This window comes from Colossoma macropomum, unplaced genomic scaffold (assembly GCF_904425465.1).
Source record: "Colossoma macropomum unplaced genomic scaffold, Colossoma_macropomum, whole genome shotgun sequence".
Taxonomy (NCBI): Eukaryota; Metazoa; Chordata; class Actinopteri; order Characiformes; family Serrasalmidae; genus Colossoma; species Colossoma macropomum.
This window is the reverse complement of record NW_023494784.1, coordinates 1,135,001-1,158,729: the sequence shown is the minus strand read 5'-3', so window position 1 is coordinate 1,158,729 and position 23,729 is coordinate 1,135,001. Positions and strand designations below refer to the sequence as shown.

At 42.0% G+C, this 23,729-nt stretch overlaps 1 protein-coding gene across 1 annotated transcript in view; it reads right to left on the bottom strand.

Moving 5' to 3' along the window:
- myo10l3 (myosin X, like 3) overlaps window positions 1-23,729 on the bottom strand; it is a 94,587-nt gene that overhangs the window by 40,557 nt on the left and 30,301 nt on the right. The window contains exons 3-18 of the mRNA XM_036575399.1: window positions 21,826-21,984; window positions 19,843-20,030; window positions 18,778-18,912; window positions 18,218-18,356; window positions 16,882-16,966; window positions 16,401-16,507; window positions 14,428-14,557; window positions 12,961-13,079; window positions 10,349-10,495; window positions 8,941-9,041; window positions 8,307-8,373; window positions 7,041-7,133; window positions 6,408-6,476; window positions 4,547-4,629; window positions 4,144-4,252; window positions 3,188-3,268 (exon numbers count right to left, since the gene is read on the bottom strand). Coding sequence (XP_036431292.1) covers window positions 3,188-3,268; window positions 4,144-4,252; window positions 4,547-4,629; window positions 6,408-6,476; window positions 7,041-7,133; window positions 8,307-8,373; window positions 8,941-9,041; window positions 10,349-10,495; window positions 12,961-13,079; window positions 14,428-14,557; window positions 16,401-16,507; window positions 16,882-16,966; window positions 18,218-18,356; window positions 18,778-18,912; window positions 19,843-20,030; window positions 21,826-21,984 — 1,812 coding nt within the window. The remainder of the gene's footprint in view (window positions 1-3,187; window positions 3,269-4,143; window positions 4,253-4,546; window positions 4,630-6,407; window positions 6,477-7,040; window positions 7,134-8,306; window positions 8,374-8,940; window positions 9,042-10,348; window positions 10,496-12,960; window positions 13,080-14,427; window positions 14,558-16,400; window positions 16,508-16,881; window positions 16,967-18,217; window positions 18,357-18,777; window positions 18,913-19,842; window positions 20,031-21,825; window positions 21,985-23,729) is intronic.

Sequence of the window (23,729 nt, the reverse complement as noted above, 5' to 3'; positions counted from 1 at the left end):
GCTGTGAGTGTGTGTGTGTGTGTGTGTGTGTGTGTTGTCTGTGAGGTTCCTCTGTTATCTCCACATTCCTCTGACGCTGGTCAGTTGTGTGATGCTGCGCTGGCCATGACAGGATCGGGCAAAGGTGACCTTTGACCCCTGCGCTGCGCTGGTGGGTTTGGAATGTGCTGGCCGAGGAGCCGGAGCAGATTCACACAAAGAAAGTCCACTTTCAGAGCTCAGGAACATTCCAGAACGTCCAGCACACTGCAGCACTGTTCAGAGCACCAACACACACCAGCACACGCCAACACACCCCTCACGCTCAGAGCCCTCACTGTCTCACACTCTCTCACACACACACTCACACACACACACACACACACACACACACACACACACACAGAGACACACTCACCCCTCACACTCAGAGCCCTCACTGTCTCACACTATCTCACATACACACGCACACACACACTCAACACACACGCACACACACACTCAACACACACACACACTCAACACACGCACACACACACGCACACACACACTCACACACTCAACACACACACGCACACACACACGCACACACACACTCACACACTCAACACACACACGCACACACACACGCACACACACACTCACACACTCAACACACGCACACACACACGCACACGCACACTCACACACTCAACACACACACGCACACACACACGCACACACACACTCACACACTCAACACACACACACACACTGCATTTCTGTTTCAGTGGTCAGGACAGAAAGGCCAGAGGAACATTCAGACCTCTGGACTCTCAGACTGGACACAGAGTGTCCAACAAAGCCAAATAACTTAAAAAGTAAGGCTGAACGATTTGAAGAAAATATATAAATGTGATTATTCTGACCCATATTTCAATTTAAACGTACTTATTTAATAACTTATGTAAATGTATGTCCAGGCAGGGCTGGGCGATATGGCCAAAAATATTATAACGATAAAAATGTCCATATCAGTCGATATCGATAATTATCAGGAGAAATGTCGAATCTTTATTTATTTGAAGTTTGAAGGCACTGAGAGGAGCCAGCTGAGGTGGTTCGGGCGTCTGATCAGGACGCCCCCCTGGACGCCTCCAGGTGGGGTTTACCAGGCACGGCCTACTGGGACAAGACCCCAGGGTCATTCTATGACCCGCTGGCGGGACTATATCTTCAAGTTGGCGTGGGAGCAGCTGGGGGTCCCCAGAATGAGCTGGAGGAAGTTGTGGGGGGCAGGGTCATCTGGGATTCTCTGTTCTCCCAACTGCTACAAAGACTTTTACGTTTTGTATTCTAATATTTTATACTAACACTGTTTGCTATCCGGTGTGGTCCAGAGGAGGATGGGTTCCCCTTTTGAGTTTTGGTTCCTCTCAGTGTTTCTTCCTCTTCCTCTTAGTGAGTTTCTCCTTGCCACTGTCGTCATTAGTGACAGTCATGGGGACTCAGACCCAGAGTTTTCTGTAAAGCTGCTTTGTGACAACACCTGCTGTAAAAAGCGCTAAATAAACCTTGATTTGACCCTATCTGGATTAAGCGGTTTAAGAAGGTGATGATGATGATAATGTTTAAAGGTTAAAGGCTGATTTTTGGCTTTGTTGTTGAAGAAACCAGTTAATTGTGTATTTAAACTATTCATTATGGTCAGAACACGACAAACGTTTGCCAAATAAAAAACGTTTTTTTTTTTCAGAAGCGCTTGGAAGTGCGCCCTCTCATGGCAACAGCAGAGTAGTGTTGCTTCTCTTGCAGTAGAAAATGCCACCGGGGCTGTCGCCAGAGTGTGGAAGTGTGAGAATTCTCTATTATATTGAACATTTTATTAATTATTGGTATCGTTTTATATCGGCCAGTAGTATTTATAGGCCTGTTTTTGGCCAAGAAGCAGAACATCCACTTTTTCAGGCATGAAGCCTGAACACTGAGAGCATCAGATGGCCAGTTAGTTGTGGTTGTGATGTCACATATACAGCACATGTGTGTTGTATTGCTTCTGATTGGTCTAATTTAGCTTGCAGCTCTTTGTTATTAGGTTCAATTTCCCATTTGAAATGTGTTCAGACAGCGTTGTTGAAAATGTATTCTATAATAAAATTTGTGGCTCTTGCGATTTGAAAACTGTGATTTCCATATAAAAACGATTAACCTTTCAGCTCTGGTCCAAAGAAGGGCTCGTCCAGACGGACAGTCCCCAAAGTCTCAGGGAACACAGGGTGCAACATAAACATGCATGTATGATACTAATATCGAGTGTTATACTGATTTATTGGGCGGTTGCACGATGACGGTTGGATATAACACTGAATCTCTTAATGGAGAACCCTAAAGAAGGTTCTTATACACTTTACTGCTGGATCTACATCCATGGAACTCTGGAGTGGACTGTTTTTGATGTCTCAGTTACGCTGGCTAGGTTAGCTTTCGCTTGGTGGTTAGCTTTCTCTCTGTAAGTTCCTCTCTCCTTCAGAGTCTGAACACAGTTTAGTTAAAGCTGTGTGGATGGGGCAAACCACATCAGCCTCGTGATTGGTGAGGATACTGCTTACGTATACACTGACCATGATTAGGACCGCCCAGTTTACATCAAAAGAGGAGATTTGGGCAAAATACATCAGCCATTTACTGAGCACTGGACAGACACTGATCCTGATTCTGATCATCACTCTGATCCTGATCCCAATTCTGACTCTATTTCAGATCCCGATCCTGATTTTGACTCTTATTCTGATTCTAATCCTCATTCAGACTCTAAGCATGGTTTTATTTCTAGTTCTAAATTTAATTTTGATTCTATTTCTATTTCTGATCCTGACTGTTTCTGGTCTCGAGTCTGATCCTGACTCTAATTCTATTTCTAATTTTGGTCCAGATCTCTTATCTGGTCTCTTATTCTAATTCTGATTCTGTTTCTATTTCCGGTCCTGATTTGGACTCTGATCGTGATTCAGGTTCTGATCCTGATCCTGATCCTGAGTCTGTTTCAGATCCTGATCCTGATTTTAACTCTTATTCTAATTCTATCCTCATTCAGATTCTAATGGTGCTTTTAATTCTGGTTCTAAATCTAAGTCCTGATTTGGACTCTGATCCTGATTCAGATCCTGATCCTGATTCTGTATTAATTCTGATTATGAACACTGATCATATGAAGTGCAGTAATTCCTACCTTGTCCATGTTGGGTTTGATGCAGCGGACGAAGAAAGGATTAGAGGCACTGAGAGTCGCCATGAGGGCATGAAGTGAGTCCTGAAACACAAACAGCACAGTCATCACTGAAACACCCACAGAGGATAAAGTCAGTGCTGGTGATAAAAGTCTGCTGTTAAAGTAGTTACAGAATCACTAGTGCTATAATATTAGTGTACTAGTGTAATACTAGCGATAAAGCTGTGCCTCTGCTGTCGTCTCAGTCACGTCCTTAGCGACGCTTCCTTGACAACATGCTCATATCAAGGCACTCAAGCTCTTCAGTAGCAAAGTACATTACACTTACAAACACATAGGAAACTGACACATTTACAGTCCAGTTAAAAATGACATAAAACCTGCTTATTACTGAATTACTGGTCTGTATATTTTCTCTGTCTTCCTGTAATGAAACGTAACAAAGACCTAAATACTGACTTCAGTACTGAAATACTGGCACCTCAAACGGTGAACTGAGTACTCGAGTACGTGTGCACAACCCTAACACTTACAGCTTCATAATGAAATATAAATATTCATCTTTAAACGGACTCTGTGTGTCTCTGTGCTCTGGCTGTTCAGGCTAATTCCAGATTTTTCCCACCTCAGCCTCACCTTGGATTCCCAGATTGTGGTTGTGCGAAATAGGTATAGAGTGGAAAGAGCCGGATTCCTGATTATGATGACTAAAAATAGATTTTTTAAATAGACTGGCGTGATAGGACCTCATGCTGAGTCAGTGGGATTGTGGGATCAGGGGCGCTTTGCCACAGATCTCTCTGGGTGAAAGCCTGTGCAGTTTGTGAGTCTCGTCTGTGACGCCTCGTGTAGCGTCGCTACATCCACCTAACAGGTGACAGGCGACCAGTGCAGTGCAGTGTGAGCAGTACAGCGACTCTGAGAGTGTGAAAGTCCACTAGGCTTTAGGTTCTCACCCTGAACTGAGAGCTGACGGTGGGTTTCCTGCGAGCTGTTCCCATCTTCAGGGTGTCCTCTCCGTTCCTGCTGCCCACTCGCTCGAACAGGTCATAGATAAAGTCCAGTCTGGAACACAGACACAGACAGAGGGACGTACAGTAACAGGTTCAGGAGGTTCAGCGCAGCAGACTCATACAAAAGCATCACTAGCTAATAGCTCATAGTGATATGTAGGCTAGGCTATGTGTAGGCTACTTAATGTAGGCTACCTAATTATTATGCATGTTATAAGTAGGTAGTTAACGATAACGAGTGCGTGTGCTGTATTTAAGGCCTGATGCTGGAGGATGTGTGATCTACACAGTGTAAACATTCCTGAGTGAGTTCAGTTGCTGATGTAGTGAATGGTGTGGAACTCACCTGCTGTCCTTCAGCATGTTGAGGATATCATCTCTGAAAGTGTCTCTGTTCTTCTCCAGAACACCACGCACATCATACAACACCTTCACAGACAGACAGACGGACAGACAGACAGACTGATCGACCTCTTCAACAGCAGACTTTATATTCAGTTATTTAAAGAGGAAGTGTCGTCTCTCTGAGTGTGGAATGCTGTTGAGCTGCTAGTGAACAATGAGGGTTGAAAAACTATTCACACCTCTCCACAAAGACGGCTGTGCTAAAACGTACAGCTGCACATAATAAAAAGTGGGAATTACATTTTCAGACCAAAACTGTGCTGTTGAGAATGTATTAAACAGACAGAACGTCTGGTTCAGGTGATGAAGATTTCTTTTAGCTCCTCACAAAAAAACACAAACACAATTACCGGTTATTCACCGCCTCATTCATGAGCTGGAACTTTAGAACCATCTTAATAGTTTCACACATTCTTTCAGATAACAGAAGCTCAGTTCAGCTCCTGTTGGAGATGCCAGGTGAGGACATCGGAAAACTGTGAAAAATCCCATTTGGTGTGCAGCATATAATCAGCTGTAGTTCTGTTCACGCAAATCTGTCAACATCTAAATAAACTGCATGTAAAGGCTTTCACTCTAAGCTGCTGCTACGTTTTTGGGGGAAGAAACTGCAGATGCTCAATAAATATCTTTACGATACTCCACATACCAGACGGGCCACGTTAAAACCGTTGCTTCTAATGAAGGTGCAGCTGCACATTTTATCTAAACACAGCTGTCTTTGTTGAGAGGTGTGAATACTTTTACACAGCAGGGGGTTCTCACCCCTCCCCTTTCACCCCTCATTGCTCGCTAGCAGCTCAACAACATTTCACACAAAGAGACGACAGAGTCCTAGTTCATCTGATAATGGAGTTACAGGGAATTTCTGCTGACCTTACTGAGGCTGACCTTTACTCTGGACAGCTGTCATACACACAGCTACAGGTCTGTATGTGGGGGTGGAGTGTGTGGAGGGTGTGGAGTGTGTGGAGGGTGTGGAGGGTGGAGTGTTGAGTGTGTGGAGGGTGTGGAGTGTTGAGTGTGTGGAGGGTGGAGTGTGAAATGTGTGGAGTGTGTGGAGGGTGGAGTGTGTGGAGGGTGGAGTGTGTGGAGGGTGTGGAGGGTGGAGTGTGTGGAGGGTGTGGAGGGTGGAGTGTGTGGAGGGTATGGAGTGTGTGGAGGGTGGAGTGTGTGGAGGGTGTGGAGTGTGTGGAGGGTGTTGTGTGTGGAGTGTGTGGAGGGTGTGGAGTGTGTGGAGGGTGTGGTGTGTGTGGAGGGTGGAGTGTGGAGTGTGTGGAAGGTGTGGAGGGTGGAGGGTGTGGAGGGTGGAGTGTGTGGAGGGTGTGGAGTGTGTGGAGGGTGTGGTGTGTGTGGAGTGTGTGGAGGGTGTGGAGGGTGTGGAGTGTGGGGAGGGTGGAGTGTGTGGAGGGTGGAGTGTGTGGAGGGTGTGGAGTGTGTGGAGTGTTTGGAGGGTGTGGAGTGTGTGGAGGGTGGAGTGTGTGGAGGGTGTGGAGGGTGGAGTGTGTGGAGGGTGGAGTGTGTGTGGAGTGTGTGGAGGGTGTGGAGGGTGGAGTGTGGAGGGTGTGGAGGGTGTGGAGGGTGTGGAGGGTGGAGCGTGTGGAGTGTGTGGAGGGTGGAGTGTGTGGAGTGTTTGGAGGGTGTGGAGTGTGTGGAGTGTGTGGAGGGTGGAGTGTGTGGAGGGTGTGGAGTGTGTGGAGTGTTTGGAGGGTGTGGAGTGTGTGGAGTGTGTGGAGTGTGTGGAGGGTGGAGTGTGTGGAGGGTGGGGTCAGCAGTGTTTAACCTGCAGGGGATATAATTACCTCTCCAGCGTAATGTTTGATTCCAAACTGGTGGTCGGCCATTCTGGGTTTAACGTAGTACGGATTGGCCTGTAGACACATAGAAACATTTACAGCTACAAGAAGACACGGCAAGCAGGTGTGTAACCATGGTAATGCATGTAGTGTAACCATGGTAATGCGTGTAGCGTAACCATGGTAATGCGTGTAGTGTAACCATGGTAATGCGTGTAGCGTAACCATGGTAATGCGTGTAGTCTAACCATGGTAATGCATGTAGAGTAACCATGGTAATGTGTGTAGAGTAACCATGGTAATGTGTGTAGTCTAACTATGGAAACGGGTGTAGTGTGATGAGTGTGGTGTAGCCATGGGGGAAGTAAACACAGCATATTGAAAAGTGTGTGTGTGTGTTTGTGTGTAGGTGAGCATGTGTGTGTGTGTGTGCGTGCGTGTGTGTGTGTGTGTGCGTGCGTGTGTGTGTGTGTGTGTGTGCGCGCTCGCGTGTGTGTGTGTGTGTGTGTGTGTGTGTGTGTGTGTGTGTGCGTGCGTGTGTGTGTGTGTGTGCGCGCTCGCGTGTGTGTGTGTGTGTGTGTGTGCGTGCGTGTGTGTGTGCGTGCGTGTGTGTGTGTGTGTGTGTGTGTGTGTACGTACAGCGTGTCTGCTGTGCAGTTTCTCCAGCAGTGTGTAATCTGTTCCTTTGGGGAATCGACTCTCTTCATTAATCAGAGCCAGAATTCCCAGCTTCTGTTAGAGAGAACAGCAACACCACAACCCTCATTAATCACACTGTACCAATCACTGATAATCACACTGTACTGATCACTGATAATCATACTGTACTGATCACTGATAATCACACTGTACTGATCACTGATAATCATACTGTACCAATCACTGATAATCACACTGTACTGATCACTGATAATCACACTGTATTCATCACTGATAATCATACTGTACTGATCACTGATAATCACACTGTATTGATCACTGATAATCACACTGTACCAATCACTGATAATCACACTGTACTGATCACTGATAATCATACTGTACTGATCACTGATAATCACACTGTATTCATCACTGATAATCACACTGTACTGATCACTGATAATCACACTGTATTCATCACTGATAATCATACTGTACTGATCACTGATAATCACACTGTATTGATCACTGATAATCACACTGTACCAATCACTGATAATCACACTGTATTCATCACTGATAATCATACTGTACTGATCACTGATAATCACACTGTATTCATCACTGATAATCACACTGTACTTATCACTGATAATCATACTGTACTGATCACTGATAATCACACTGTATTAATCACTGATAATCACACTGTACCAATCACTGATAATCACACTGTACCAATCACTGATAATCACACTGTACTGATCACCGATAATCACACTGTATTAATCACTGATAATCACACTGTACTGATCACTGATAATCACACTGTACTGATCACTGATAATCATACTGTACTGATCACTGATAATCACACTGTACTGATCACTGATAATCATACTGTACTGATCACTGATAATCATACTGTACTGATCACTGATAATCACAGTCTATTAACCTCACTCCATTAATCACTACTATAATATGAACAGCAGAGGCAGCAGCTGCGGTCCAGATCCACTGAGAGAGTGAACGCCGCAGGGCTGTGTGTTTAGACTTGGGACGGGCAATATAGTATTATTATTGTGATGAAATTAATTAGAATATTTTGGTCCTGTTTTAAATCACTGTACTGACAGATTTGAATAGTTTTAATGAGGAGCTATTGGTGTTTTTGTCTGCTTGAACTTATGAAACCTGAGAAAACTAAATATTGTGATACAGCTTGTGTATATTTGAGGTCAGAGGTCAGAGATTGATTACCTTTTCAATGAGGTCCAGACATTCAGCATTGTCCATCCAGTCAATGGCTTCCCAGTGGATTCCCTCCCTACAGGAACCACACACACACACACACACACACACACACACACACAGTCTAAATCAGCACACAATGGCTGTATTGTGTGTGAGTCATGTGATGAAGGTACCAGGCTCCGCCCCTCAGAGCACAAAAATACCCTTTATTCTCCCTCTCTGCAAAGATCTGGCAACCTCTGCCATTAAGCTCCTCCCACATAAAAGACTTTCTTTAGCATTTTGGTGCTTTTTCACGTTTTAGAATAAAGTGAAAACATTAAAACTACGAAATAATTAGCAAAATCACCGTCTGATCTGAAGTACAATGTGGCAAAGCCGTGCTTTAGTCTGTGTTTATAGTCTTACCGTGTCAGAAACCACATAATCATGTCTAAATAAGACTAAACAGCATGCAGTTAGCACCATGCTAACTGGTGGGGTAAAAACTGCTTAGCCTCATAGCTCCTGTGCTAAAACTGAGGAGGCATTAAATGTGTCTTGGCTCATCAAGTACATTTTAAAAAAGGAGGAAAGTGTGAATTCTCCAAACTATCGCTTTAACTCAGTGCTCCTGTGTGGATGGGCAGTGATGCTGTACCTGTTGTACTCCAGCTGCTCCAGAGAGAAGATGTGTTTATTGAAATATTCCTGCAGCTTCTCGTTAGCGTAGTTAATGTTGAACTGCTCAAAACGGTTCACCTGGAAACACAGAGGAGGAGATTTCAGGAGAAACAGTCATAAACAGTTGTGGCTGTGATTCAGTCACAGTAGATCATCTCAAATATGACTTAATTCATGAAAACACACACCTCCTGTGTTCTACTGCATTAGTACTGCAGTGTTACACAGAAAAGACAAAAACAAAGCAGATAATTCCTGAACATTCTATTCAATATGTGTTCATATTATTGGCGTTTTCTTCCACTGGGAAAAGTAGTTCCATTTGCTTAGATCAGGGGTCAGCAATGCGGCTCTTTTACTGCCCTGTTGCTGCACAGCTGAATCAGATTAGTAGGTAAAAATAAAATAATCCTCCTTTACAGTAAAATAAAGCTCTGCTGATCGTTCAACACAGTTTAACAATAAATGGTCTTAAACTCTGGAGTTAATGTAGAACTGCTAATTCACCCTTTAACCCTGAAGATCAGCACAGACTGATGGTCACCATAGCAACACAGACAACAGTCTCGCCTAGCTAGTAGCTAACGAAACGGCAAAGAGAGAGGTTTAAGATGAACATTGATAATTTAGAGACGAATGGACTTATTTGTGTTTATAATCACTCCAGCTGGTTTCCTGATACGTTTAATCTGCAGTGAGAAACTGTCAAAGACTAAAACGTCACAAGGCTGAAGTCGGTTTCTCGTTCTCCAGCTTCTTGCTCGAATTTTCCTGTTCCACCTTAAATGGTGCAGCAGTTACATTCTGGCACCTCAGGCCCCATTTAAGGTGGAACAGGAAAATTCAAACAAGAAGCTGGTGAACAAGAAGCGGCTTGACGTAAAAAGTCAAACATTGTTAGACATTTATAAGAAACTGTTCTACTTTGGAGGAAAAGTTTCCTGCTGGAGATGCGAGAAAAGCAGCTATAGCTGAGCTAAAGCTTAAAGCAGAGCAGAGTGAGTCTGTGTTTTCATTTATATTATATTTTTATCCTATACTAGAACATCAGCACAGACTGAGACACATTTACAGCTGAAACGGTAAAACGGACATAAACGTTGTGGCCCCTAAGATGGTTTGATTTTTGTTAAAAGGACAAAATGGCTCTTCTTAACATTTTGGATTGTGACCCCGGCATAGAGTGACCAGTGTTGTCGCTTGGTTTGTGGAATGATACAGGTGTGGTGAAAAAAGCAAAACAAAACATGGTGTCATTAGACATCATAACACAGACTGAACACTTTTCAACCAATCAGACTGTGTGGGCGGTGCTTACTGCTGTATAAGCCTACAGTTCGGTTATGACCTCTATAAGTATAAACGCTGCAGACAAGCAAACTCACCTCAAAGTTCTCAAAGCCGAAGATGTCCAGGATGCCGATGGATTTGAAGTTGTCCTTCCCTTTGATCTTTTGGTTAATCTGAGTTATAATCCAGGAGAAACACTGAGAGTACAGCGCCATGGCAACGGAGTCCCGTGAGTCCAGCGCCTGCAGACAAACAGAAGATGCTGTCAGATACTGTAATAAACTTAATGTGTAATATTATAAAACACATAATCATAATACAGCCTTTCTCAGTAATGAGACATTAGATCGTATCACAGGTCAACAGGCGGGAGCTCTGTGCTGCGTAGTGCTGTTTTTATTAGAATAAAGGTGCCCAAACTTTTTGTCTTGGGGGGCCAAAGTGCAGTGTAGAGGGACGAGGGCCAAAAAAGACTTTTTAAAATGCGTTTAATACCCCTCCCAGAAAAGACACATGTATTTCACCACATCATCACCAGTAAACACAACATTACGGAAATAACATTATCACGTGACACACCACGGCATATTCGGCCCCACGTTTTTTCACGTGATCATGTATTTTTCTTCCTTACATGACAAAACGTTTTTTCATGATCACATTTTTTTCACATTATCATGTTTTTCCTAAATGATCACTTTTTTCCTCGTGTGTTAACACAGTTTTTACACCATCACAAGTTTCTTCACAAGCAACCACATTTTTCTCACTTGACAATGTTTTTCACATGCAATCTTGTTTTTTCTCATTCAATAACATTTTATTCACATGTGATCACATTTTTAATAACATAAATAATTTTCCATGTGATCACATTTTTCATGCACACTAACATGTTTTTTCACCACAATCACATTTTCCCATGTGATAACATTTCTATACGTAATAATGTGTTTTCCCACAACACTAACAGGTGAGATGTCTACAAGCCACCTGTGATTGTTTATGTGATATTCATGTCCGTCTCGCCTGAGAGGCGGAAGTGTTTTCTCTCTTGAGGAGGTCGAATCTTTACGTTGTGCTGCTGAACTCCACAACAGTGATACACTGAATTTACTTCATTCAACTGTGTCCATTTTTCCCACTAATCCCATAAATAAAGACTACTGCACAAACGTAATTACGGCCGAGGCTAAGTTATTTAAATTAGTTTAAAGTTTAACTTCAGGTTAACTGTGTTTATATATTCATATCTTCTGGAAATGATGTTCACATGCGCATAGTTTTTATATGCAATACACTGTTCAGTGTATTACAGTAACAGTGAGGAGAGCACAGTGAGTATTTTGTGTTTGTATGTTGTTCGCGCCCCCTCATACCCCCTCATACCCCCACCCCCCATCCCCCCGCCTGCACTCTTTCACTCCATTGTGCTCTTACTGTAGATTTTATCACTGATTTATTACAGCAGGAATCTGAAGGGACAAAAAACAGGAAGCGGTCCGAGTCACGCAAAGCAGCTTTCTAAAGGGGGCGGGGCTTATTTCAGAGAGACGCTCTGTGTGCCAGTGGGCTCAGACTCTGCGGCGTGTCGAGACCCGTCTGACAGTCTGAGCGCAGCTCGTTTCAGCTGAAGTCTGAGTGAAACCAACACTAACTAATATCTGCACTGTTTACTTCACCCACAGCCTCAGTGTGGCTCACACACGCAATTCTGCGGTTACTGGAACAGAGTTTATCACCAGCAGTAACAGAGAGTCACACTGTAACTGGAAATTAATCATTTATCACTGGTATCTCACTGAAATAGGTGGAATACTTTGTGTGGAAAGAGCAGATTCTAAACATTTAATCCAGATCACATCAGTGTTCGGAAGTAGGAGAGGAGATGTTCTATTATGATCTGAATTTAGAGGAAAGTTATTGTTATCTGTACAGTCTTGTTTCCAACTAAGGGGGCACAACAGTCCTACTGAGACACACACTATTCCTACTGAGGAGGCAGGATATCTCAGCTATACCTACTGCCAGGGCACAATATTCCAGCTTATGGTGCACAATATTCCTACAGAGGAACACAATATTTCCTAATACTCTCTCCAACTGAGAGAGAAAATTCCAACTCGGGGCACAATATTCCTACTAAAGTAACCCAACAATCCTACTGATGGGACACAATATTCCAACAGACAGGCCATAATATTCTGGCTGAGTGACATAATATTGCTACTGAGACAGCACAACATTCCTACCAAGGAGCTACAATATTTCCAAACGAGGGCATGCAACATTCCAACTTAAGGATCCCAGTATCCCAACTCAGGGGACACAATATTCCAGTCAAGGGACATAATACACAATATTATAACTCCTGGGACACAATATTACTCCTAATGTGGGATACAATATACCTACCTAGGGGGCATGACTTTCCCTGTGATAGGTTAGAATATTCCAGATGAGCATGATTTTCCAACTCAGGGGAACAATATTCCAGCAGAGGGGCATCAAACTTCAACTACACAATAGTCCAAATGAGCGGGAATAATAGTCCTACACTCCTACCCTTATAGTCCGAATGAGGGGACACAGTGTTCCAAACGAGGAGGTGTGATATTCCAACTGAGGGTCACAATATTCCTAATGAGGGGACACAATATCACGACTGAAGGGGGCACAGCATGAGAATGTGCGAATGTTTGTGCACCTGTTCCACGGTGAGCGGTGAGCAGATTTCTTCTCCTCGCAGGATCATGGAGCGCTGAGTCAAAACTTCAGACAGCTGGAATCCATCCAACCCCAACAGGTCACTCACACTGTTGACCACTGTAGGATACAGAATTACTCACACTGCTGACCACTGTAGAATAAATTAAGCTCTGCTGAATGTGAGGGGTTAGAATGACAGAAGTCGGTCCACTTTTAAAGCTGTCATTCCCTCTTTCTGTCCTGTTTGGATTAGTGTGATGTGACCTGATATAACTGTGATATAATCATTATGTAATTCATCCTGAGACGTCTATGATAGATAATGTAATTCCAGCCATCTTTGAAACATCAAAATATGCTTCCTACTGGGAAATTTAACATTAGAAAACACTGTAGATTAAGAGAGAACTAATGACAGAAAAGATGAAAAGGCTTTGGTTTTCCCACACTTAAAAAATAGTACAGCTAGAGTTCAAAATCAGTCCCCTTCCAGTTTAAGGCTCAGTCACACCAGCTTTGAACAGTGAAATTACATCCATTTACATCAAAATCACTGTGATAAATCACAGATTTCTGGTCACAATGTAATTGTGGTGACCTCTGACATGTACATTTGTATCAAATCCTGTGGCTGTGTTGACATCTGAAGGGGCGGGGCTTCATTTAGCAGAAATCAAGATCCAAATTGGAGGAAAAGCCCATTTTTAGCAGCATGTAGACATGATATTTATATCATCACCATACTACACTTTAAACAGTGCACAACTGTGAATATATCAGCTACACTGCTAGCACTCATATGGGGTTCTAACCGTAGGCTGTACATAGAGCTGCTGCTTCTGTTTTACATTCCTAACAACTAACCGGAACCTGCTTAGACTACGACTTGTATTCACTGTCAGTGAAGTATCTAGAACTTCCAGAAGAACTACAGTGACTTTTTTTTCTCTCTAAAATGTTCCATTGTAAATAAAAGCGTGATTGGTTGATTCGTCTGTCACTTCCTAATGATGTGAGCAGTTAATCTAACGCGTAAGGTCTTCAGTCCAGCTCCTGAAGTCCTAACCAATGGGAGAGCAGCTCAGCTGTATCTACACAGATACCACAGACAGAACAATCCTGATTGGATCATTTTCTCTTGGGCATTTCATCATTCACCAAAACTTAACAGTAAAATTAGAGAATTACTACAATACTTACAGTGTTTAAATACAACAAGCATGATGACTCTAATAAATACACACTAACTAAAAATACACACAGACAGAAATCATTAGGCCTTCTCTGAAGACATGGAAGAGTCCGAGGGCTCCACAATCAAATGAATCCATTATAAACCAGTGTATAACAGTGTTATAGAAATCGTATAGTGTATATGGTTTACTACAGTAATTTGCTGTGAGGAGTATCTTGGCTGTGGCTTCACACGTTACTCTTAACACGCTTGTTCGTTTTCTTCCCTCACCTCCTTTAGTGGTGATCTGAGCGCCCCCTGCTGTCATGAACTCGATGTTGCCGATGTGTAAGACCCCCGAGAGCAGTTTAAACACATCTCGGATTTCCTCCTCCGTGAACTCCATCACCTTCAGGGCCTCCTGCACACACAGCAGATACAACAGCCATCAACACACACTGTACAGTTAAACTCACCTACACTCTCCGGGGCTCCTTTACCTGCTTAGTGTAAACAGAGTAAAGAGGAGGGAGAGCAGGACAGATAATCAGGCTAAATGACCTACTGCCCAAAAAGAACAGCATTCTGATTAGAGACACATAAATCAATCACCCATTTAACGTAACAGTCACTCAGAACAGGTCTGTAACCTGGTTTATTCATCAGGGCTGCAGTTTACAGACCAAACAAGAGATGTTTCTTATTGAAACTGGACGACTTTCGTTCGTAAGCATTACGTCTGGATGTCATTCAAATATGTAATCATGCGAAGTCAAAACAGTGAAGAAAATAAAAATGATTTTTGTTTGAAACTGAATGTACAGAACTGTACAAACGTCAGAGAGTCCAGACCTCAACACCCCTGAATGTGTTTGATTACTTCAGAAAATCATCAACCAGCTTCTAAGACTGAACTTTGGAGGTGTGTCTGCAGATTCTTTGAGGAGCTGAAAGTGAGTCTCCTGAAAAGGATGGAAGCTGGAATGAAGGTAGAGAGAGACACACTGACTCACACAGCTGAGATTAGAGTTAGATTATGTTAATGATTTAGGTTTAAATGTTAGATGTTAGATTTAGGTTATGTTTTTCCTGCTACTAAAAACTTAGATCATTATTTACTTACCATTTAGACTGGAAATAAACAGAACGGTGGTCTCTGACATTCGCACAGTACTGTATATAAAATATGTATAAAAATAAATATGTAAATTGTCCAAAGACTCACCTAGCCTGCTTATAAAAATGCTGTCACTGAGGAAATGACAGACTCGGAAAATCAAAGATAATAATAATAGAACGTTGCTAAATAAAGGAAAGTCGACTGCATCAGCTTTCCTGGGGTTTAGACTTCGGCCTGCGTTCAGACTTAAACCCCCCTCCTCATTAATTACCACTGAATTGCTGAATAAGCTGTGTGTAAAAGGAGTTTGGAGGCAAAACTGGACTTCAGAGCCTGTTTTTCACTGATAAACTAGTGGTGCCCCCTAGTGGTACAATAGTCTAACACCATTTCTCATTTATGCACACTTTTATTGCTGCTGTGGACAAACAGCTGCTCTGTCCTCTCTACTGTCCTGTGTTTAATGTTTGTATAGTTACTGTATATTATACAGAAGAGTTTACTGTACAGTGTTTGTACAGTTTGTCTGCTGCTGTGGCTCTACACTACAATTCCTCTCTCAACATAACTGTGATGAGAGGAAACGACAATAAAGCTCACTTATAATCTCCTATTCCATTACCTGTGGAAACTGTTCTCAGCCAATCATGAGCTGAAGACTCACTGATCAGTAATCATATATCAGTAATCAATAATCATAATTCAGACTCATTCATTGTTTCCTGATACTTATGCTTTTAAAGCATGATTAGATGGGAATACCTGATGCTTGTGTAAACATTAATAAACAAGCATCTTTAATATTTACACTGTAATAAACACTTTTATTTTAGACCAAAAACAGAAGAACAGAGCCTAACAAACAGCTTCTGTATGACGTCTGATTCGCATATTCAAATTTTCCATTCCAAATGGTGCAGCTGTTACATTCTGAAGCCTTAAGCTGAATAAAGTAATAATAGTAACAAACAAAAATAAATGAATAATAATAATAATAAACAAGTTTCAGTGCTGGTAGACTTTCTGGAGAGGTACTTTAACCATTACAGTAATCATTCTTTCAGTAATTTTACTGGAGGATGGTTTCGGACACTATACACTCCTCTAGTAATGAGAATGAAGCTGAGGTTTATTTATTTCTCACCATCACACTGAGGAAGAGCTGTTTATCATCCAGACTGCCGTCCTGCACACAGCCCGACTGGCTCAGGTAGTGATACGCCTCCGGAGAGTCCAGCAGCAGGTACAGGTCTACATACCCAATCACACATAAACAAGAGGATCTGATCAATACAACAGTCACTCTGACAGACTGTAATACACTACAGGAAGTGTAGGGGGCGATATGGCTTCTACTGTTTCATTTAAAAAGCTCTATAATGTTCATATGATCCACACAGTCACTCTGACAGACTGTAATACACTACAGGAAGTGTAGGGGGCGATATGGCTTCTACTGTTTCATTTAAAAAGCTCTATAATGTTCATATGATCCACACAGTCACTCTGACAGACTGTAATACACTACAGGAAGCGTAGGGGGCGATATGGCTTCTACTGTTTCACTTAAAAAGCATTTTTCTAATGTTTATATGATCTATGTGGTCACTCTGTAACTCTCTCACCTCTCTGCTCACGGTCAGCGCCGGACAGCAGTGAGTAGAAGATGTGGTAGTTGCGTTCTCCTGGGTTCTGTCGGACCACCCGGTTCTGGAATGAAAGATAAATGCTCAGAACTCTGTCTGGGGTAGATATAATAAAGGTTTACACTGACTGGACTGGAATTAGGAACAGACACAGTGAAACACAAAGAAACTAGCATTGACTTCTTAAATGATCAGAGCACTTTTGACCCTTCGTCCCGGCTGCAGCGGTCCAGACTGAAGTCCAGCTGCAGCGCTGTGTGTCTCTGATAGACGCTGTGTGAATGAGAGCTACAATCATTCAAATATAACTTTAAAATGTCTTTAAAGCAAAACCTTCAGCTGCTTCAGTGGACCATGCTGGACAGTCACTCGCACGAGACTGTCAGAGAAGAACCCTCAGGACCTTCTAGACCTCAGAGAGGGTCTAATGATTTATGGGAACTAACAAATACAGGAGCTTAATTTTAGTTCATTTTTATCTAATAGATTCAAGCTTGTATGTACACTCTGCACTGCAGTGCTCCTGCTTTATTAGTAGTAAGTGTTAAATTATTCACTTGAGGCCTGGACGATACGGCAAAAATATCATATCACAATACTTCAGGACATTTTCACAATACACAATATGCATCACGATATTTATTAAGTAGGAACAGACCAAATAGAACCTATACAAAAGTACTATAATAACAATGAAAATAGTAGTATTAATAATAATAAACCTATAACTACAATGTTTTTCATTCAGTGTTTTATAAACTGCGCTGCGCTAAATCCAGTTAAACAGGCCTAATCCTGCTCACTTTGTAATGAAACAGTCAGTCAGTGTTCTTTAGGTACTGACGACATCCACAATATGCTCAACCAATCTCTGCTTCAGCCTTCGTTTTCTTGCTCTGTGTGCTTTTGTTGTTGCTCTGGTCTTTGTCTCCTCCCTGTTCCTGCCTTCTTGTTATCTGTCTCACCTGTCTGTTGTCCATAGCCCCGCCCTCACATTAGTCGCAGGTGTTTCTGGTCTGTTCCATGTGTATTTAAACCCCTGCTTGTGTGCTTTGTGTTTGTTTGGTGTTTTGTTCTCAGGTCCTGTGTTGGTTTTCTAGTTTTCCTCATGTATCTCTACCTTTCTGTTTCAGTATTTTGTTCGGTCTTTGTTGTATCTCTTTTGTGGACACCTTATTTCATGGATTTTTAATGAAACCACGGACTTGCACTTGCATGCTGCCTCTTCATCTCTCCCAACATTATAGATTAATCGCAATTCATTATTTTAATCATTTGGCAGCTCTAAAGAAAGCAGAGTAAGAGACAGTAAAACCTTCTCCAGTAGGTAGTCGATGATGCAGCCCCCCTGGATGTTTCCGCTCTGAGCGAAGTGCAGCTGGATGAACTTGCCGAAGCGGCTGGAGTTGTTGTTGTAAACAGTTTTTGCATTTCCAAACGCCTCCATTATCGGGCTGAGAGGAGAAACACAAACAAACACAAACGCTGTGAAATAATGAACTAGACTGAGTCTAAACACCTCAGGGTGTTTTTTTTTTTTTTTGCTTTTTTTAATCAGAAAAAGTCTATATCACTTTTAACTGTTGGCTGAACAACAAAATGTAGCACAAGAAAATCTCAATGGCTGCCAATGTGTTGTGGTAATAAAATAAACTTGCAAAACACTACATTTCGCAAAATATTGTCAATATCTCCAAAAACCTTACATCTCCAGATTTGAAGAAGAAAAAAAACATTCTTAACTAAAACAATCATTTAGTTTCATGTTAACTCTTTCAGGTGGGGTGCAGTGTTGGTCCTGGTGGTGAGAGTAACTCAGGTGTGTTACAGGTGTAAACGTAGCAGTGTGTGTGTGTGAGTGTGTGTTGGTGTTACCTGCTCTGGACGATGGCCTGCTCCACTCTGGTGGTCCTTTCTGAGAGCGCGGCACCAGTAGAACTTTGACTCATTACAGACAGAAACTTCAGCAAGAGCTTCGTACTCTCCGTCTTCCCCGCACCACTTTCCCCACTGCACACACACACACACACACACACACACACACAGAAACACACACACACACACACACACAGACACACACACACACACAGAAACACACACACACACACACACACACACACAGAAACACACACACACACACACAGACACACACACACACACAGAAACACACACACACACACACACACACAGACACACACACACACACACACACACACACACAGAAACACACACACACAGAAACACACACACACACACACACACAGACACAGAAACACACACACACACACCACACACACACACACACAGAAACACACACACACACAGACACACACACACACACACACACAGACACACACACACACACACACACACACAGAAACACACACACCACACACAGATATACATACACAGACACACATACACAGACACACACACACCACACACACACCACACACAGATATACACACACACACACACACACACACCACACACACACCACACACACACAGATATACATACACAGACACACATACATAGACACACACACACACACACACACCACACACACACAGATATACATACACAGACACACATACACAGACACACACACACCACACACACACCACACACAGATATACACACACACACACACACACACACCACACACACACAGATATACATACACAGACACACATACATAGACACACACACACACCACACACACAGAAACACACACACACACACATTGCATGTTGCATGCATTATTTATCAGAACTGAATGTGCAACATAATATCTGTAATACTGACACAGCAGGATGGAGAGTTTAATAGTCTGTGTTAAGGTGAATTTATTGTGCCTAACAACACTTCTTAACCGTGGTAAAATGACTGCAGCACCATACGTACAGTGGATTATGGCTCTATTTGGGGTTAATTTACCTGATGAGAACACACTGGCTGTCCTGTCTCTTCCACAGGCAGCGGTAGCACTCGTTGGCCAGAGCGAAGATATGGGGGGGCAGCTCGCCCAGCTGGTGTTTACTGTAGAGCCCCACGGCGGCCGAGTCATACAGACCTGAGATCTGCTTATAGGGGTTCACTGCAGCCAGGATGGAGCCGATGTTCGTCTGGAAGGAGATCACAGACCCTGTTCACACTTAGTATTAACATCCGTCTACAGTGATCTGATCATAAGTGGACGGTGTAGCTGTTCACACCAGGCATCTCTTTGTGTCTCGTTACACAGGTGCGTCCCCGATATGAGCAACACAAGCAGCTTCGAGCACAGGCCAAACTCGAGCTCTAACAGTTCAGTGATATTTAAGGAACAGCTCCTGCTTTACCCAACAGGCACCTGGTTTAGACTACAGCCATATTCTATATTTTATATAGTCTCAAAGACAGTACTGCACTCTGTGGATGTTTATCTTTCTCTCTAGTTTTATAACACGTGCTAGATATTTAACCCATCACTGTGACCTTTATCAATCGTCTGGTTAGGTTCCACTTTCAGTTTGAAGACGAATGCATAGCATTATTTTGGGCTCTGGGCAAAAGACAGGAATGGAGTCCCTTAATGCACATATTCAAGTTATAGACTTAACTGTCTCCACTGCAAAAACCAAGTAAAATCATCTTAAGTCTAGCTAGTCTATCGGTGCTAAATGGTGAGAAATAAGCTTAGTAATGTTAGCTTAATGCTAACTGGTGAGATATGAGCTTTGTAGTGCTAATTGATGAGATATTAGTTTAGCCTCGTAGCTCCAGTACTAAAACTAAAGAATCAAACTTCAGACAGTGAACACGTCTCAGCTGATCGACTGATTTGCTGTTAGGGAGCGAAGGTCACGTCTTTAGAGCTGATATCAGAGCTGTGTATTGACCTGCGGTCAGTTCATCTGGCCGTCAGCGTCTGAAATGTTTACGTTCTGGTTTTATTTTGGACGTAAATCAATATTCCCTGTGTAATCGGGTTAGCTGGACGTATCCTGCGGCTCTTGCAGTGCCGATACATTCTAATCTCATTTAGAAAGACCATAAAAAGCACACAGAAATGAGATTAGAGCATTTTTCAAGTGGACAAAGCCAACATTTTTAAGCTTTGGGTTGTATCATCAATGTAGAGATCAATGTAGTTTAAATTTGAAATTTAACCCTTAAATGTTGACCTGAGGTCACTAAAGACACGTTTCTCACTTCTGTACTGCAAAAGATCATATCTAGGGAAGCGAGATGATCTTAAATCTAGTGGATATATCTAATATCTCTCATGTTGAGGTTACTGTAAACTTATTTTAAGATTATTTAACTTATTTCTAAGTTTTTCACAAAAGTGAAAAAATCACTATATTAGCAGATAATTTTGCTTCTTTCATTTATATTTGCTTAATTTTGCTTACTGAAAATCACATAAAACAAGAAAAAACGTCTTCCAACAACTTCAAAATGAGAAATATTACATATATTTCCTAGATCTAAGATCATTTCACTTCATTTGCAGTGTGGTATTTTAATATTTTAATATGCCTTAAAAACTTGAATATCAAATTTTGACTGAAATGCCTTATTTGGACAATGAGAAGCAGAAAATGATCAACCAGCTTCTAAGATTGAACTTTGGAGGTGTGTCTGCAGATTCTTTGAGGAACTGAAAGTGAGTCTCCTGAAAAGAATGGAAGCTGGAATAAAGGGAAAGAGTGACTCACTGACTCACACAGCTGAGATTAGAGTTAGTTGAGGATTCTGGGTAATTTTCTGTTAAACATGTTTTTTTCTTGAAGCTGAAAAATGAATAACTTGTACTTAAAGGCTGTTTAGAATGAAGCAAATGAAACTGTGATTTCACACCGTAGTGTTCGTAAAGTATCTGTGGGTCATATGGAATCTGGACTCTGAGGGGCTGTGAGTGTGAGGTGGTCTTACGTAGATGAGGTTGGTGCAGTATCGTGTGTAGAGGTTGTGCAGGATGGACTCCTCATGCAGTTCAGACAGAGTGGACATGTCCTCCACCCCGTTAACACTGGACGCGTCCATCAGCATTACATTCATCCTGTTTATATCAGCACCGTCCAGACTGATCACCTGCAGAGACAGAGTTAATCACACTTCAATCAGTCATAAAACTATATATATATATATATATATATATATATATATATATATATATATATATATATATATATACACTCATTTACATTCAGTCTGTTTATATCAGCACCATCCAGATTATTAATACATTAAAAATTGTACAATAACATACACTCTTCAAGGGTCCTTTAGTAAAGAAAATGGTTCTATTATAGAACTATGAACACTTACAAACCACTTGCATGCTTAAATGTTTCTCTGCATGGTGAAACGGTTCTTCAGATTGATGGAGATATATATGGTTATGTTATATATGGTTCTATGTAGCACCAAAAAATGTTCTGCTATTGTTATGATGTCAAACTTACAACAATAGCAGAATCTTGTTGGAGCTCTCTCTCTCTCTCTCTGTATGTGCGACTAAGCTCCTCTAGAGGGCACCAGAGCTGCAGTGTGTTTATGATGAGTGTCATTTTCATCAGTGTGAACTACACTTCTATAAACAAAGATGCCCAAAAGGGTTCTCTGTAGTGATACCATAGAGAACCATTGATTTACATCTTAAAAACTTTAAATGGACAGTTCTTTAAACAATTATGCTTGTAAATGAGCGGTAGGAGTGAAGAACCTTTTAACAGGTTAAAGAACTTCCAACCAATGTAAAGGTTCTCAAATTAAATGGTTCTTGACTTGGGCATATGGTTTGAGTAAAGGCTCTTGAATTGTATAGAACTTTTTACCATGGAGAGGTTCTCATTTATAAAAACTGTAGGTTTAAAAGACATTGAAAGATTCTTTAGTGAACCAAAAGAGGTTAATCTATGGAATCACTCTAAGCCGTTTAGGAACCTTTATGTTTTGATGTTACATGTGCTGCGATTGTGTCTGTGTGAACTTAATCGTTAGAATCGTGTACGTTCTGTCTAGACGCCAGTCTGAGTTCCGGCTGTGACTCAGCAGGAAACAGAACACTGAAGGTCAAAGAAAACACCCAGTAAAGAAAGCAAGCATCCAGACACATCACTGGTTCCACACAGAGGTCAGAAGGTTTCAGCAGTAAGATGTTCTGCTGCTGAATTCTCTACATTCCTCCGATAAAGACACTGCAGAACACTGAGCAACAGCAAACTACACTTATCACTGCCGTTCTGCTGTACTGCACTGCTGAACTGTAATTACTTGGGCTAAAAAACAATTCAATTAATCAACTGTGAAGAATCATATTGTGTTGTGTAGAAACTTTACAAGAAGCTGTTGGTCTCCTAAACATCTTACATTAAAAAAGATTATGCAGAAATTACAGCTTCAATCAAAAATAAAACCTCTGTTTGGCTACAGCAGATACCACTCAACCAACCAGATACCACTCAACCAATTAGAGACCACTCAACCAACCAGATACCACTCAACCAGTCAAACACCACTCAACCAATCAGATAACACTCAACCAGTCAAACACCACTCAACCAATCAGATACCACTCAACCAGTCAAACACCACTCAACAAACCAGATACCACTCAACCAGTCAAACACCACTCAACCAACCAGATACCACTCAACCAGTCAAACACCACTCAACCAGTCAAACACCACTCAACCAGTCAAACACCACTCAACCAATTAGAGACCACTCAACCAATCAGATACCACTCAACCAACCAGATACCACTCAACCAATTAGAGACCACTCAACCAATCAGATACCACTCAACCAACCAGATACCACTCAACCAACCA